We start from the raw sequence: 18,090 nt of genomic DNA on the forward strand, positions 1-18,090 counted from the left end.
AAGTAGAATATTTTTAGAAGATGACTGCATCTGATCTGCATTTAACAGTTTAAAAAATGGTATTGACAGTCAAACTCATTAAAACAATAAAAAATCAGACAGTTGATATGCTGAGCATTCCATAATGCATTTATTTTTTCCCCGACATTTAAAAATAGCATTTACTAAACATAAGCACACAAGAATGTGCAAAGCTGCACCTCTGTACAACATTTTTGTACCTGGACACATAAATAAAAATCTATAAACATCAGTTAAGTAAAAATTCTGTCTGGAGATCCATTAAAGACGCACAAAAATAATAATTATACAAGTTTTACAAGTTAACCCCCCCTTCTTTATGTCATTTACATCTCAAGTAAAATCTTTACAGGAGAGTTGACGTTCAGATCAACTTTTGTTTTATCTTACAGTTCTTTTTCACCTATTGTACAGAAATACACAATCATTAGGGAATTCATAAACTACAACATGTAATTTACGAGTTTTACATCTTGTTCACCTGCAAACAAGGCCTCCATGCTGCAGCGCATCAGCAGCAGAAAGAACATAGACTCTGCTTTTGGCAACACGACGAAGGACATGAAGAGAAAATGTGAAGAAAGGAAAATATTGCTGCAGGAAGTGACCCTTTGATTTAGCCAGAAAGGCTCAAAAGTTCAATTAAATCTAGATAGAAATACAAAGTTTGACTCTGAAGTAGAGACACGGCATTTCATTTTAACATGAGAGTAGGACTGTTTCATTTCTGTGTAAATAAAGCTTGTCTGGATGTAAAACTTATGTTTTGGGTCGTCACAGTTCTCGGCACCATGTCCCTTACAACCAGATCAATAATTTTACACATGAAAATGTTTGAATTTAATCACCTGTGAGTGAAAGATATGTTGCATGCTCCTGACTGAAACAGTGAGAGAGAAAAAAGCTGAAATCTGTTTTGAATGCTGTGGTTTCAATTGCCAGCTGATCATGATTTGAACTTGTCTGTTTCTGAAGGTTTTCTGTGTTTCCACCAATAAAATCTGCTCAGTTCAGGTTGGTACACAAATATTTGTAATTCCAATGTAATAGTTTGGAAAGGTCCCATCCTTGAAAATCCAGTGGATTTCAAGAGAGTAATTTCAAGGCTTTCTGTTTGTATTTTTAGACGTCAGTCCACAGCACTTCTCCATGGACCACCTCAGCTCCTCCATTGTTGCTCCTTTTTTATAAAATTCACTGGCATGCTACACCATTCTGGGCTACAGTCATGTTACATTGTTACATAGCTGACGCAGCTATTTCCACTATTGCTAAACCAAAGCAGACCACTTGGTGGAGACGCAGCATAAGTGTTGCCACCAGCTCTCTTCGTTTCAGCCAATATTTATGAAGCAAAGTTGTAGTTTTGTCCTTGACAGCCCACCAGTGATTCTATGTTTTCAGAGCGTGGTATTCTGATACTTCCACAGTATTAATCCTCCATATTAATTGTGCACAAATGCACAAGATGTTACAGTCAAACCAAAGGTCTGATGTGTCTCAAAAATAATTAAACTTGTTGGGCTTTAGCTCTTAATGCTCCTCTTTGTCCTCTAATTCACACATAAAACAGCTACTTGGTGTTCAAGATGTGCAACGACTGAAGGCAAGCGACTTCTCACACTGGAAGCGTGTCTAAAGAGCAGCGCAGCTCTGAGCAGACCGAGACGAGGGGGCATGAGATCAAAACAGAATAATATATCAAGTGGATTATTTTCTTTGATGGCAATGATTTGCGATTTATTGTAACATGATTCCATGATTTTATTGCTTCTGTCATGAGTACATTATGAAGTTAAAATGTTGTTTTCCTAAGAAGTTAATTTTTTCTCATCAGTAGCATTTACGGCTCTGTGACCCACTGACCTCCCAATGTAGCTTCTGCCACAGGATGAGACGTAATGTTGGTAAAGTGGCGATTCACTGTCAGTAGTCTCTACATTATATTTTAGACACCTTGCATGTTTTTCTGTCAGACTGGATTGAACTGCTCCATGTGGATTGATGCAGTTTGGAGCGCGGGCAGCGTGAGTGCTCACAACAACTAGACAGGGAGCGATTTGAGCCGCACTGTGCTTCGTGGGCGGAGTGCGGCTCAGCTGTTGTACGTGTGAATAACAGGTTAGAGACATGTGGCACAGAAACCAAACCATCAGATTTGCAGACATCAGCATTATATTTTCCCCTTTTGGCATCACGGCCAAAACTTAACTTTGCCTTTTCACTTGATTTTAAAGTTAAAATGTTAATTTTGAATGAAAGGAATGAAAACAGAAAAACTGCATTAAAAATACATCTTCTCAAGATTTCAAAACTGCAGTTTGTGGCAATTAACTGCATGATACAATCTAAATTTTTTGACATTATTATGCAGCCTTTTTTTATGATAAACATAAAAAAGAAGGCAGATAAGAAAGATTAGATATCGAAAAATCATTCTAGAGTCGTGTAAATTCTCAAGATCAAATTAAGCAGCTGTTTCTTGTTCTAGATTTTAACTAAAACAAAACCGTTACCTGCAGAGTAAGTGGCATTTTCTAAAACTATTGGAGAAAATCTGAGCTTCTATGTGTTCGAAAGATCTCACAGATTTATCCTGTAAATCATCCCAGAAGAAGAGCAAAAAGAGCTACAAAAAAAGCAAACATTGAATTATTGAAATCAAAGAAGAGTGCAGGCTTACAGGAACTAAAAACCCCAACATTGCTTTAAATTGGACAAAGAAGGCAAACAGTGCTCTAAAAAAATAAAATATCTAGAACAAAACTGCACTCGCTCTTTACCAATATCTACCAAAAAAAAAAAAAAAAAAGGATCTCAGAGGCTACAACCGGCACTTCTGCTTCGATTAAACATGCATTTTTCCTATAAATTAAATTAGCAGAATTAGATTTCAAACAGTAGGGCTACACACAAAAAGTAACACAAAACCTTTTTATTGCTGCTAGGGATGCTCAGTGTGCATCAGAGGAAAGAGAAGCTATCCTGCAAAGAGAGAGGGAGAGCCTTCATAGCTCCTGAAATAGTAAAAAAAAAGGCTTCTTATTGTTGAATCATGAGTTTAGATACTATAATGAAGAAAACCTTCAGTTTACACGATGTTACAGTCGAGTCTTCAACAAGTTTAGTGACATGTGAGTCCCCTCTGACCAGTCACTGTCTGAATGTTATCATTTTAAGTAAAACACAGAAACTTTGAAGTCGGTGGACAGACAGTGAGACATGATCTGCATCACACATTGTTTCATGATGTGAAAATTGGGCCTCTGATTGAAAAAACAAATACAAAATGAGAGAAAAGAAAGAGAGCAGCTTTGGTTCAGGCAACGAAAAAATCAGCTGACAGGAGAGATCATTTCACTCTGTCTCAGAAGCCTTGCAGATCTATAAATATGGCTAATCAAGTTAAAAACCCTAAATATTTTTCAATTCCATAATGTGACAAAAAAAACCCAATTATTTTAACACCTAAACTACGTTTTCCACAGTTAGAGACAGTTATATAACACATCATCCTTCCAGCACTCAGAAGCTTCAGTTTGTACTGTACAGACTTCTTAAATGGGCTAAAATCAAGTTTCAAGCTAATGTTTTCTACTAATGCTGCATAATATTTAAATATTTTTGTTGATTTTTGGGGAAAAGACAAATCCGCAGGAGGTCACTGACTGTTCTGGGTGAAAGAACTCGTCTCACTTCAGGAGTCGTCATGATATCAGAGTTTTATACTTTTTTAAAAACATAACAAAAAAAATCTAACTGATAACTGTTTGTCCCAGCAACAAAAATACAAGACCCTGGCACCCAATATTGGGTAATTCCTTGTTTTTATTACCAGAAGTTGCAGGCAAACAAATGTCTAAATTGCATGACTACAAAGATGTGAAGGGGTTTGCTTGCAATTTCTAGTGGATTCATTCCTCTCCTATGCACCTGTCTTATGATATTAATGCAATGTTTTAGAGCTTTGGTACTTTTCGATACTTGGATTTCTTAACATGGAGCAACTGTGGCTCAGCAGGTACAGCTGATCATCTCGTATTGGTTGTGGGTTCAATCTCCACCTTCTATAGTCTCATGTTAATGTGTGGCAAGACAACTGCTTACTATCACATGTGCATGGATGAGTATGAACACGATTAGCTTATACTGATCTACAGAGCAGCCTTTACCATTAGTGTGTGAACGTGGAGTGAACTGGCTCTAAAGGGGAAGTGTGACTTGTAAGACTGGAGATATACTTGCTGTTAACTATGCTCATGTGTCTGCCTCATGGCAGCCAAGTTCCAGTACAGCCGTACTGTCAGTTGTACACATCTTCAAAAAATTAGTGTGACATGTATGCAAGATGCAGTATGGTACGTACAGGGACCGCTGGTGGTTTTCGGGCCCTTGAGACATCCAGAGCACAACCAGGAGTTCATGGCAACCCTTCTACCTATCCTGATGGTACCCAATGCCATGCTTACTAACCACATCCACCCTAAAGGTGTTGACTTTGTTCACGTTGTTGTTTTTTTTCAACAGATTATTTTCCCATGCCCCTGGTTATATGCAAGGACATCCAAGCATGACCGGGGTTGTGGCACTCCTCCTCCCTGCCCGATGGTGCCCTCAGACGGCTTACTGGCCCAAAAATGCCTAAAAGTTCTGCACAGTTCTGTATATTTGATGCAAGGTGAAACCACAAATATATCTCTAGCCTAAAAAGCACTTTGAGTAGTCAGAAGACTAGAATAAGTGCTACACAAGCAAAGTCCATTAACCATTCACAGTGATCATTTGAAAACACGGTATTGAAAAGTACCAAAGTTGAACAATTTTGACAGTCACTCTGATTTAGAGAAAAGTCATCAGATAAGAGAAGCAGGGCTGTGTAGTGAGGTGTGTGCGCATTTCAGAAAAGATAGTTCTGTGACAGCGGTGAGTTAAAACTTTTGCTGACAATCGTGGCTGATTTTTTCACTGGTCCATGTATGCTACAGGTTTACCAGAAACTTTCCTCGGCAGACAGCATTAATGGATTTTGATCATCTTAAAGTGGGCATTTTTCCTCATCAGGCACTTGTAAATATGAGCCTCTTCATAAGGTGAGGGCATTCAGTGAGTTAAGAAAATTAAGAGCTGTGCTAGCAGCTTTGTGAGGCAATAACAATGCTAACATGCTGATATGTTCAACATGTTAGCATAGCATAGCAGTATGCTAATGATAGCCAATTAGCACTAAACACAAAGTATAGCTGAGGTGACTGTTACCTAAATCACTCTTCTGTCCACAAATGTGTACCCAGCCTTAAGCCTCTGAATTGTGGATTTTTTTTTCAATTGAAATATAAATTTTAAAAAAGTATTCCTGACCGGTCATTACAGGTGCCTTTTAAAGAAAAATGACAAGCTTGAACATGAAAATGCCAAAACCTGAAATGTTAAGGCCTGTTTCACTGAGCTGCCTACATGATATGTAACATGACTCTTGTTTTGGTTCATGTTAACGCTCACAGTAAATGATACCAGCTGATATTCTTCCTCTGACACTGAACAAACATACCAAAACAAATTACAGCTGGTGAAAGAACACCCTATTTCCAGATAGGAAGGTGAAAATTAATTAGAACTACCTGTTATGTGCCCATCTGTGTGGCACTTCTCTATGTCTGGATCAAATCTGTCACCAAAGGGTCTGAAAACAGCCGATTTAGCTTTTACCATACAGCTGGTACCAAAGTTACAAATTTGCAATGACATACAGGAAGTGAAGTTTGGACAGGGAGGCGTGTGGGAGAGCTCATGTCATCGGCCCGTCATGAGCAACTCTTCTCATTCTTCCTATCCACTAAAAACAGCACTTGCCTTCAGTCTGGTGTGTGGGGCAGAGAGAACCCGCGACAGGGAGGGCAGCTACACAGTTAATGCCTACAACCGCCTCCTCCCTCACACCACGTACTGGTGGTTGCTGCTGTAGTTCGTCGTGTATGTCTGCCGGCTGTACTGGAAGTGGTCAGTCAGCACATTGTTCCAGCTGTTCTGCTGCTCTGCGCCTTGGGGGAACGGCCCCGAGCCATTGGCCTGGATCTTCTCTAGCGCTGGGTTGTCAAAAGACATCAGGTCATCCTTGGTGCTGGGCAGCAGCTTCTTCTCCTTGTTGGAGTCATACTTGGCCTGTTGGCAGGAAAAAGGAGGTTTAAATGAATGGGTGTCTTCATAAATTAGTCCTCTGGTACAGGTCTGCGGCTGAACACTGATCTTTATAGTCTGGGCTGGGCAAAATTCTTCAAACCATAAATAAAGTATTTCTAAAACTCACACTGATGCTTCTAAATGACCTACAAAAGCAAACTAGATCACCTGTGACAAGATTGATTGCTGGATGTGTATGGAGTTATTTTTAATACCTGAAATTGCTGCTACAAGGTCAAAGTCAGACTGCAGCATGCTGAAGATAGATTTCTTTTTTTTTTTACATTTTCCAACAGAAAAGTTTGACAGTGTTATTTTCCACTACTTCCAAGTTAAAGTTAAGGCACTTTTAAACCACTAAATATAAAGTTTAAGGCCATGTCAATGCATGGAAAGGTAGAAAAAAATACAATCAAAGGGTTTTTTTTATCGAACTGACCTTTACAGTATTGTTTTTCCTGGTTTTCCATGCAGTTACAGTGCCCATAAAAAGTATGTTTTACCCTATTATTGATTTTATAAATCAATCATAATCTATGTAATTTTGATTTTTTTTTTTTTTTTACCAAAAAAACACTCTTAATAGGTCCTGTAAATGAAGATCTTTGCAAAAAATTAAGTCTTTTCAAACAAAGTTCAAGACTTTATAGGCTTTAACTTTGCAATACTCAATTTGTGGTCTTCTTAAATACTTCTAAACCTGTATGGTTGACTAGTTAATAGACATCAGGCCAAGATTTCTCATAAGAACACAGCACTTAAACATATAAAGGACAAAATTAAAGGTTAATTGATGTTCTGACTTTGTCAAGGAGTCATAAAATTGATACAAACTAAAACTCTGAGACAACATGTTTACTTTAAAGAGCTATAACTTCACTATTTATATTTCACTGAGTGGTAACAGCCAAACATTGGATGGAAAGGCAGAGATGGAAAGCTGTTTTTAGGCAGAGTGCTATGCAGTTTGCTACTATTAATAGAGGGACAGCTGTGAATGGAGCAAAGGGCGGTCACAGACGCTATACACAACATATAGGGAGTCTACGGAGCACATAGTAACAGAGGGCTGCTGTGGAAGCACATCATTGTGTAAAGTAAACGTGTTTAATAAGAAACAAAATAAGGCAAACTCTCAAAGGAAACACTGAAACTGAAGCAAACCTAATTTTTAAAGAGCTTAAACAATAAAACACATCACCTCAGTTTCTGCCTTAAAATGGGACCTTGACTACATAATCTCTGAGACCCCCCACCCCAATCAAATAAATCCTGGTCGATTAAAGGGGTGATACAAACAACACCAATGCAGCTACGTCAGCTATGCCAGTTACTTATTTTAAACAGGCTGTCACAAGTTTCTCCTTCCTGATGTCTGTCCTGATATTCTAGTCTTGGTGTAGAAAACATGGTATTGAACATCTCTCATTTCTGTAATGTTTGCTTGTAACTGATGAAGATGTTGCAATTAAAAAGAAAAGTCTGAAAATAATTCTCTTTAAACTCAGTGTTGTTGTGGTGAATTACCTTGTTGTAGAGGAAAACGCCCACGATGGCCGTCATCATACCGAGGACGTTTGTGATAGTGACTGGGTTGCGCAGCATTAGCAGTGAGATGCTAATGACCATGATCCTCTTGGTGGCGTTGGCGACGGCGTAGCTGAGAGGACTGACGAGGTTGAGCACACTGAAGGCGATGACGTTCTGAGCGAAGTTACAGAAGCCGCTGATGAGCAGGAGGATAAAGGTGCTCGTCCATCCTGAGATGTCGGTCTGTGAGGAAAGACGCAGAACAGAGTACGTTCAGGGTTTAAAACCAAAGCAGCTGCTGTTGTACAACCTCCACTACAGCAGTGGATAGAAAGCCTGTCGTTAAATAATGTCCGTGACAGTTACTCACCAGGTCTCCGTTTACAAGAAACACAGACAGATCCACCAGGACCCACGTGGGCAGCATGAAGATAACGGCATTAAAGCCAAGAACGTTGAGCAACCTCAAGTGATGCACCCTTGTGTCCCTCAACACCTTTAACAGAAAAGAAAAAATATAACTTGATAAAAAAAAAACCTGAATATCAATCCCTGGTTCGATAGCACATCAACAACAACAACAAAACGTTCTACATTCCACATGTTCTATATTTAAAAAGAAAGCAAAAGTCCAGCAAAACTGTCTGAATTTGAACAACATATTTGTGACAATTCAGACAATGCTTCTCATTTTTGTGCAGAAACTTTAGGTTGAAATTATGACTGAAGATCTGCCGTTTTTCAGGAATTAGATTGTGACAGAAAACAGCACAACCCTGCCAGAGACCATGCATGTTCTCTTCAAGTCTATCCTGGCTAAAAAATCCATTCACGTCAAACTAATACAAGGGCCAGTAAAGTGTGAGTGGAGTTTATTTAAACCTGGATGTCCTTTATCATTTATTAATTTTTGCAGCCTCAACCCGATTAATTTGATGTAAAGTATCTTTACAGAGACAAATGCGATCCTTCAGTGAAATTATTAGCATGATTTATAAAAAGCTGCAGAAAAACATTTTTTTGGTTTTTCTGATGATTTGTTCACTGGGTCAAAATATTTCAGCAGTCTTTTCAAAGCTTTTATTATTAGGATCAGCTGTTACAAAGCTGTTGTCATCTTGTGGCTGAAGGCGGCATTGCATCTATGGACTGAAAGTTTTTTTCTTCTGTAAACAAAATGTAAAAGTATTTTTAAGATCAGATTCTAATGTTATTACATTTAGAGGGGTTTAAAAATCTCTAAGCAACATAATGCCACATGAATATCAATAAGAAGTTTTCATGTTTTTTAAATTAGAAATAGCTCACTTTGTTTAGCCCATTTTACAGATACAGACATTAATTAAACAACCTCCAAATTCCAGGAGTTTAGTGTCAGAAATTTCACATCAAACACCTAAAAATGAACTTTTTCCCCCACAGGCCTCACTCCAAACTTCTCCCTGGTGCAGGCCTGATGTGGGACGTGACCATGTTGAGAATGAGTTACCTTTTTGGAGAAGATGTTCTGCAGGGAGAAGCAGAGCGTGGCGGCCAGTGCGCTGATGAGCCCTGAGACATCAAAGGAGAGCTCTGTGGCCGTGGCCAGCAGCACTCCTCCGATGATGGGGATGAGCGATACGTAAACCTACAACACAGAGAGAGAGAGAGAGACTGTGAAATCAATTTAAGGTAGGTATAACTGTTCTCTCATATTTAATAAAGAATAAAAAAATATCTTCAAGTTAACTGTGTAATGTTTTACATTAAATTATGAATCTGTGAATGCAGGGCTTCATGTAACAGTCTTTCAAACCACCTGCTGTTGGAGTTCTTGTTGCTCCAATCTGGCCACACATCAATTTGCAGCCAGATGGGAGCAGGATCAATTTGCATGTTAAAAACATTAGAAATGACAGAGAGCTGCAGCATTACCAAACCCACTTGTGTAAACTCATGCACTCCTCATTCCTCCCCTGAACCAACCACAGAGAGTGACACAGCGAAATGGTTTCCTGCGCAGGTAGACGATGCAGCCTGTGCCGTTAAGCCTCTTTCTCCTGAGTCACTAGTTAATGATTAAACAGTTTTAACAGGATACAATTTGAGGAAGCAGAGCAGCTAAAGGAAACAACTTTTCCAGCACTGCAGTGATGAAAGTTTAAGACTTTCTTCTACAAACACAAAGATCCTATCTTCTTTTACTTTTAACACAAGTAAATGGGTAAATAAATGGCTACATTTCTGTCCCATTTCAGAGGCTCTGACTTATTTAGAAAACTCAGGATGAAAATTTTCAACATGGAGATGGATGTATCTGACTGCTACTACTTAGTCAAAAGTGCAAATAATGTCTGACTTTAGTGCCCTGTTAAGGCTTGTTGAAGTCACTACATTTATTTGTGCATTTTATTTCATATTTAAGCTCTTTTATAAAAGTTTTTGTTTTTCGTTCATTGTTTTGATTTATTTCTGTCATTTATAAACAAGCTGGAGTTTGATAGATTGTCCCTTCAAAGCACCTTGTTTATTTTGGAGGACATACATCTCATGTTTATGTCAGTATTTGATCAAACTAAGAGCTTAGGACATCCGTCTACAGAAAAAAATAAGTCTTTATATAGCCAAGTTTAGGTCTCCAACGTTTATCTATGATTTTTCAGGTCTATCTTTGGTGTCTCACACCTGTAACCACCTGTAGCCAAGACATACTAGAAATTAACAATAACTTTGTCCATCTCTCTTCTTCTGTGCAGAAATAACAATCTTAATACCCTCTTTTAGTGAGCACACACAGCCTGAAGCACATTTAAGGCCGGGTTGCATAATCAACCTGAGTTTTTATTAATTTGTCAAAGTGGTCATGAGATCCATCTATCAGCTCTTATGTGATTACACCCTGAAGTTTCCATTGCTGCCCTCTGCGCCATCACACAGGACCTCCACACACAGTGACACATCATCACCACCTCCACCCTCTGTCTGTCTGTCTGTCTGCACTCAGCCTGGAAGTAAACATGACGAGCTCATGTTAGACTGAGAAGTCTCCTTCATATTTGTCAAGACTTGGCTGTGAGGCACATCGCCCATCTGCACGGCCCACCATTAATACAAGTAGTCACAAATATTACGATCTTGTTTACAGGATACGGCAGCTCAGAGAACACTACTTATGAAGAACAATAGGGCAGTAAGTGAGGCTATTGAAATCTGACAAGTTAACAGAAGAGAAGGAAATACTGTCAACACCTTAGTTTCCTTGAGATGGTTTCTTATTACATAATATGAAAAGTGCTCTCTGGTGATGAATCATTTCTTTGGAGTGAAAGTGTCAGGATTTATTTAGACACTGTAATATGGTTGATGTGACAAAGGCATGGTAATATTTCATATGAATGTGTTGAGCGACAGGTATAAAAGTAACCACGATAACCAAGATAAATTCAGGCGACATAACCATCTGGTTATTACAATTGAGGATTTTTTTCAGCAAATATTGAATTTTTAAAACAGTTAACTTGTTGAATGCAGGAAAAAGTAGTTTTTTCTCAAACTAATGTTTGTCTTTAGTTTCTACATCAAATAATTGATTAAGAACGGTGTTTATATATGAAATTAATTTGTAGTTGTATATATTCTATGATTTCTGTACATCAACTTTGGGCAACAGCTATTTGCTGCAATTATGTTCATTTTACACATTTTTATCAAATTTAAAAACTAATCAGCCAATTCCACATAGTTTGTGTCCATAGTGAGCTGTCGTGCAGCACACACTAAAGAAAAATGGCTGCCTATGTAATTCCACATCATGTGCTGGTCTGTCTGCAGCATGTGCCAGAAGCACCACTCCATTCTATTTTATGAGACATGCACCAAGTCTAATTTCAGTGGAGCCCGCTTCCAGCCTGTGATGATCTGCAAAGCACAGATCTGCGTGTTTATAAATAATCATTAATCGGCCACAAGCTTGGCTGAGCATTTAATTTGTTCTTAAGAACAGTTTTCCTCAATCGTAAGTTTATAACTATTTTGTGAAATAAACAATAACTGCACACTAAAGTTAGACTAACCTAGCTTAACATTAGCCAACTATAAACTTTAGCCAAGCCAGTTACGACACAATAATATAATGGTGCAACATCTCATAGTAATCACTCACCCAGACAGCCGCATGCTGCCAGATAAAACCAGAGCAAGTTATGAGTTACAACCAGCGTTTCTGGTTGGAGTTAGATTCATGATGACTTTTACTTATAAATTCATCCTTTGTAAAAACACTCACTGACCACTTTATTGGACACATCTGTGCCATGCAATGCACAACAATAATATCTCTATTTCTCAGAGGTTATTTCATTTTTTACACAGCATTTTCTTCATGATAAGTCTTTTGTAATCAAAAGTATCAGAAAATAGTAAAACGTCCTGTTTCTTTCATTTCTTTGTAACACTTCACAAGGGATTAGGGGCAGCTATTTGTTTTATTTATTAATTAATAAAAAATGTATGCAAAAATCTAATTAGCCAATATATATCAGATTTTTCCCCTTATATTGGTATCAGCCCCCAAAATCAACGTTCCATCCTTAACAAGAATCAAGGGTAAGTGCAGCTGGATTGCCTTACCGCTGTGATTCTCCTTTCCTCACCTTTTAAAACGACCTTTACTTGACCCTGTGATGTTTTTTGGCAGGGTTAAGCAAAAGTGGATAAGAAAGGACTTAAACAGTATCTTGGGGACTTTTTAAATGGACCCCAAAGGGCAATGATGGCATTATTTGTTTGGAGCAGAGCGTTAGTATGAACAGAACACTGTACACATGGACTCCATGGAGTAAATTAGGTAAGAATAACTCATGATGGTTATGTTTTGTGTGAGGAAGTTTTAACACCTGCAGAGACGTGTAGTCTTTCAGCCTTTTTACGTTCACACATGCAGCTCATTTTCCTGTGAGCTGCATGTGTGAACATCAACAGCCTGTTTAACTTTTTCCAACCTGCTCCCTAGAATAATTTATATAACTAATACAAAGAGTCGGGGTGAGCTGATGTGTGAACCCAGCAGATGATGGTAAAAATTCCACTCAGGGTGGTTTCAGGAGCAGTCTGTTTTTAAATGTGTTTAGCTTCACTATTTACTTTAAGTTGATAAGAGTTTATTTGCACCTGCATCTTAAATAAACCCACTCCAGACTTTTCCACTTCTAATGGATTGATTTCAGATGAAATATTCATGCTTTTAAGTTGCGTCTTGTCCTTCAAAAGCACCAATCCTCAGAGCCAGAAAACAGGATATGATGCTTCCTTCAGATCTCTTTAAACGCTGCCCTCTGCTCTTCAAATGTGCTACCACCTGTCTGAAACCTTTACACCACCTGCATGCCAAAACACTCTGCATCAAAGATAAGACATGCTGAAACACAAACCAAGTAGACTCCTGTAATATTAAAAGTAGAGTTTGGATTCAGGGATTTAACAGGTAAGTGTGGTCCTGTTGGAGTAAACTTTCCTTACTGCTCCCCCTCCGCCTGCAGAGGCTTTGATCACCCTCAGGGACAAAAGCCCCTGCAGATCGCCGTAACATGAGCTGTAGTCCGGTCACAGCACGGTGCCACATCACCAATGCTGACTCTCAGACGCTGAGAAACAGGCAGTTACAGAAAACAGAGTGGGCCTTGTGCCTCGTCTCCTGCGTCCAGCCTACTCACCTTTGTGGTTTGCTTCTCCCTCATGATTAATCTTGATAACAGCACAACCCATATTGGCATTGTGGCTTTGACTGTGGAGGAAGAAAAGACAGAAGGAGGATGTTGTCAACTTTGGTTGTTTTCTATGCAAACATTAAAAAAAAATTTTAGCAGCAGCAGGTAGAAAGTTTAAGACTCCAGGGCTTTAACAAGATGTTGCCACTTTGTCATAAAACTATGTCAGAGCCAGGCCAACGCCTCTGTCAAACACTTAACTTGTGTCAATCAGTTATTTATAATCACCACGTCAAACATTAGTGCCATTACATTTATCCTGGTTGAGTCATAATACAGACTGGGTGTAGCTCCATAACTTATCAATGACATAAGTTCAAGTTTTCAAACTTGAAATCCAATCACAGCATGATTTTGCACAGTCAAAAGTGATGCTGCCGGCAAGACAAGTCTGTCACCAACATACAAAAAAGTCATTCAAACATCAGAGTTTATGGAGGATAGATTTTCTTACTTGAAAGACCTTTGTGAATTTGGCATCTACAACTGTCATTGGCACCAGACCACAGAAGTTTTAAAGGAAGTTCAGAGGTCTGAGTACTTCAGGAATAGTATCATTTATGCCGATTTACGCTGTGGTTGAAGCTGGGAGGAACTATTTTAGTTAAACAACAGTCACACACTGCTATAACTATACACTCAGCCTCTGTTGTTTGTTCAAGACAGGTTTGTCACAATATCAGTTTTAAAGATTTATTTTTGGGGAATTTATGCCTTAATTCAAAGAGGATGGGAGTGGACAGAATCGGAAAGGATAGGGCAGGAAAGTGCCACAGGCCGGATTCGAACCCAGACCGACTGCATACATGGGGCGCGCTTTAAACCACGTGGCCACCTTCGCCCACCAATATCAGAGTTTTAACTTTAAAATCAAATTAAACAGCTTGAGAAAACTGCAACAAAAATCAAAGTTCTAGGTCACCCAAATTACGCTAACTTTCAAGTAAACTCCTCTTTACATAACTACTGCCCTCATCTCAGTGTAACTTAGTGCGAAAGTGTCTACTTACAACTTCTAATAGATTTCTGTACACATATCTTGTGAAATAAATATATTTTGTAAATTGCTGTTCTGGTACTGTTGGTAATTAAAATAACAGAGATTATCAAGTTTTCAAAAACATGGCATCAAAAGAATCTAAGATAGACAACCTTGGTCTGGGCATCAAGTTTAAAGTTACACACTGAACATTAGAGAATCATAGATTGTATAAATAAGGGTCAATATCGACGTTTGAAATAATAACTTGACAGATTGCTGACATAGATACTGATATCTTTTATAACTATTTAAGGTGTTACACTCCAATTTAAAAAGTCAGATATCAGTATTGGTAAATACGAACATTTCTGGCTCTAAATATTGACCATATCTAAAGATTAGTTCATAGAGTTTAAAGCCGGGCGTACACCATGTGAATTACACCCGATTTATACACAACGTTTGAGTTGCACAACTCGCTTGAGGCCATGTTGATTTTCAGTTGGATCGTGCGTTGTTTGCTGTGCAGTGTACACAACGGACATGATGGCCGACCTAAACCTTACTACTCCCCAACCAGCTGCTCCAGACTGTACATGACTGTACACATTCCCAGGGTAAGAGCAGTACCACGGGCAGAATCCTAAACTTTTTCTCTCTAAATCACCACAACAGCAGCAGGAATGACTTTCTAATGCCACCTCTTCCCTCCGTAATAAAGGAAATAAATGAGCAAGAAATATCCCTAGCTACAGACCTACAGCTGACATGGATGACGATGCCGTTTGTGTGTGATAGACTTTATATGACTTAAACCTCAGCATTCCAGACTTTTTCAGAGAAAACCACTGATTATTGTCACAATCTGTCCCCACTTCACTCATACAGCGTGAGCACTCAGATGGTACACCTCCATCGGACCATATGGTGTGAGAACATAAATTGTGAGCAATGGTCATGTGTCATAAGCAGTTCAGACGCACAGTGAGAGTTGACATCACACATCGACTGGAAGAGCGTCCACCTGAAATTTCAGTGTATGCTCAGCTTCAGGTAGGATCTACAGACCAATGTCTGCTTATGTCTTACTTTGTTTATCATTACATAAACTTTTATTTTTTTCTAGTCTTAGGCTAATCAACTGCATCACCTTCATTGGAAGGTTCAAATGTGTTTTGCAGCTCTTCAAAGATTTTCTGGGAGGGGGTACAGGACAAAATGGCTCTTTCAACCAAATAGGTTCCTGACACCTGTTCTAGGGGCTGATGTGTGTTTCTTTCTTTGTACATCCTAAAGCTCGAAGTGTGTTTAGGACAGGTGTTTTAGGTCTGAACTCTTTTAAATATTGTTATCGGCAATAAAGTATGAGGAATTATTGGCTTTATAAGATATCAACAAAAATCCAATATTGTGCGTCCCTACTTTTTATCATTGCTGAGGTGCCCTTGAGCAAGACACAGAACAACCAACAGCTCTATGCAGGCACTCCTTTGTTTCAGCAAGTTCTCAATCTCTTGGTCCATGCATGTCTGTGGCACCCTTTATATTATGCATGTGCATGTAAACTTAGCACATAAAGTAAGGAAATTTGTGTTTGGTGGATTTGATCTTCATTGTAACGATGTTTCTTGGCAATAAAGTTATACTGCTGGAAAGCCTTTAAAATGGTGCCACGTTTGTAAGGAACACGCATTTGTGGGATGACCAGCAGAGCTGAGAATGTGGGTTGCGCCCATGAAAAAGTTGCCAATTCTCTGCAGATGCCAAACAGCTAATGCTGCTGTTGCTACAGACTCTTGTTTTGGGCTTCTAGTACCTCCAGGTGTCAACAACTAGATGTCTGATTATCATTACAGGAGACAACCTCGATGCAGAGAGATATCGAGATAAGATTCTGCAACCAGAGGCACTCTCATATCTTCTCCGTCTGGGGCTGAAGACAACACTCGCCCCCCACAGAGCGGGGTTTATCAGAGATGGCTTCCAGAATTTGAGTGGAGTAGATGGAACGGCCTGCTCGCAGTGTCCTGGCCTCAACCCCACTGAACATTTGTGGAATGAGCTTGGGCGTGCTGTTCGTGCCAGAGTAACCAACACAACCACACTGGTTGTCTTGCGACAAATGCTGGATGAAGAATTGGATGCCATCCCACAGCAGTGTGTGGAAGTGCCAGGCTGTTATGGCTGTGTATGGTTCCTCCACACACTACTGAGGCTCCTGTTTGTTAAATAAATAAACAGTTAAATTGCCAGTATCTCGTTTCTTCAGACTTCAATCATCCAATCCACTAAACAACACATTTTTCATGGGTGCAACCTGAATACTCAACTCTGCTGCTCATCCCACAGATGCATGTCCCTTACAAATGTGGCACCATTTAAAAGGGAAGTAAACAGGGTTTCCACTAGTATGTTTTCTTGTCAAGAAGCATTGTTACCCCAAAAGAATCTACCACACACAAATTTCCTTACTTTTAGTGCTACGTTTATATTAGCTGACATGTCACATAGTTTAAACATTAAATTTTCCATTTGAGGGATTAATAAATAAATCCTCTTCTGTTCTAATAGAGGTAATTGGGATGATTTCATAAAGGCCTGTTGTATAAGATTGCATTAATTCAGGCATGGGCAGCACGGTTTAAGTTACGTGTACCTTAATAAGAGCAACAATGGGAGGCAGTGAGCTTTATTAAATTCAGCACCAGGCAATCTAATGGTTGCATATTAGACAAAATCAATTACACACAAGGCTGTGATTTGATTTTTGCCTCTTAATTTGCAGAAGTTAGAGCAACTTACTGCAACACAACGCCAACTAAGAAATGGCCCCTCCTCCCTGCCGTAGTACATCAGCGTTAATTAAGTTGGCTAGCTAGCTAACGTTGCCACTCAGTTATTTCTAGTGGGAACCTAAAGCTGAACATAATTAGAAGACGAGGTGTAAGTTAATAAACCTCGTGTAATCTTGTCTTCCGTGGAAACATCAGACGCCACATTACACCAGCGCCAACAAGCTAGTTAAGGTCGGTGGTTGTCCAGCGTTAGCCACGCAGCTAACATCAGCTGACGGTTCAGACACATCATCAACTTCTCCAGGCTGACCCGCTCCAGGTGGCCTCTCATTATTACCCAAATTAACTCTTTTCAAACATACTCACCGGTGTGCGCGTATGAAACCGGTACTTTCCATATGCTGAAGTGAGCCGACACAGATGCAAAGTATTTTCCGAAGGCTAAAGGCAGGATATACCACCGGTAGTACCTGCTCGGCAGTTCTGTTTTGGGGACTCCCCATGCCCGCAACAACGGCGGGAGGAAGACGACGATAGAGATGATGTGAAACAGAGACACAGTGACCGGGTATGGGAATCCATTGAGGATGATTTTGTTGACGATGTTGCCTCCCGAGCTCACTGTGTACCAGCACACACAGAGTAAAAAAATCCGGATCCCTTCCCTGATCGGGGGCCGGTCCGCCGCAGCCATCTTCCACCGCGGAGTGACGAGTCACCGGCGGTGTGTCTGGCTGCAAACGGGGGAGGGACACTCTGCTGAGCCGTCAAAACACCAACGAAGAAGAGCACGCGTAGCTTCCGGGGATTACTTTCAAGTTAAAATCGGATGTACAATTGT

General features: G+C 39.6%; 1 protein-coding gene across 1 annotated transcript; it reads right to left on the reverse strand.

The window, feature by feature from the left end:
- Positions 1-63: 63 nt before the first annotated feature.
- Positions 64-18,012, reverse strand: slc35e1 (solute carrier family 35 member E1). The gene is made up of 6 exons (XM_041791212.1): positions 17,616-18,012; positions 13,419-13,489; positions 9,218-9,355; positions 8,099-8,224; positions 7,726-7,971; positions 64-6,180 (listed from the first exon to the last, which is right to left on the reverse strand). The coding sequence occupies exons 1-6, from the start codon at positions 17,941-17,943 to the stop codon at positions 5,953-5,955; spliced, it is 1,137 nt and encodes a 378-aa protein (XP_041647146.1). The 5' UTR covers positions 17,944-18,012; the 3' UTR covers positions 64-5,952.
- Positions 18,013-18,090: the final 78 nt, after the last annotated feature.

Source organism: Cheilinus undulatus, linkage group 7 (assembly GCF_018320785.1).
Source record: "Cheilinus undulatus linkage group 7, ASM1832078v1, whole genome shotgun sequence".
Classification (NCBI taxonomy): domain Eukaryota; kingdom Metazoa; phylum Chordata; class Actinopteri; order Labriformes; family Labridae; genus Cheilinus; species Cheilinus undulatus.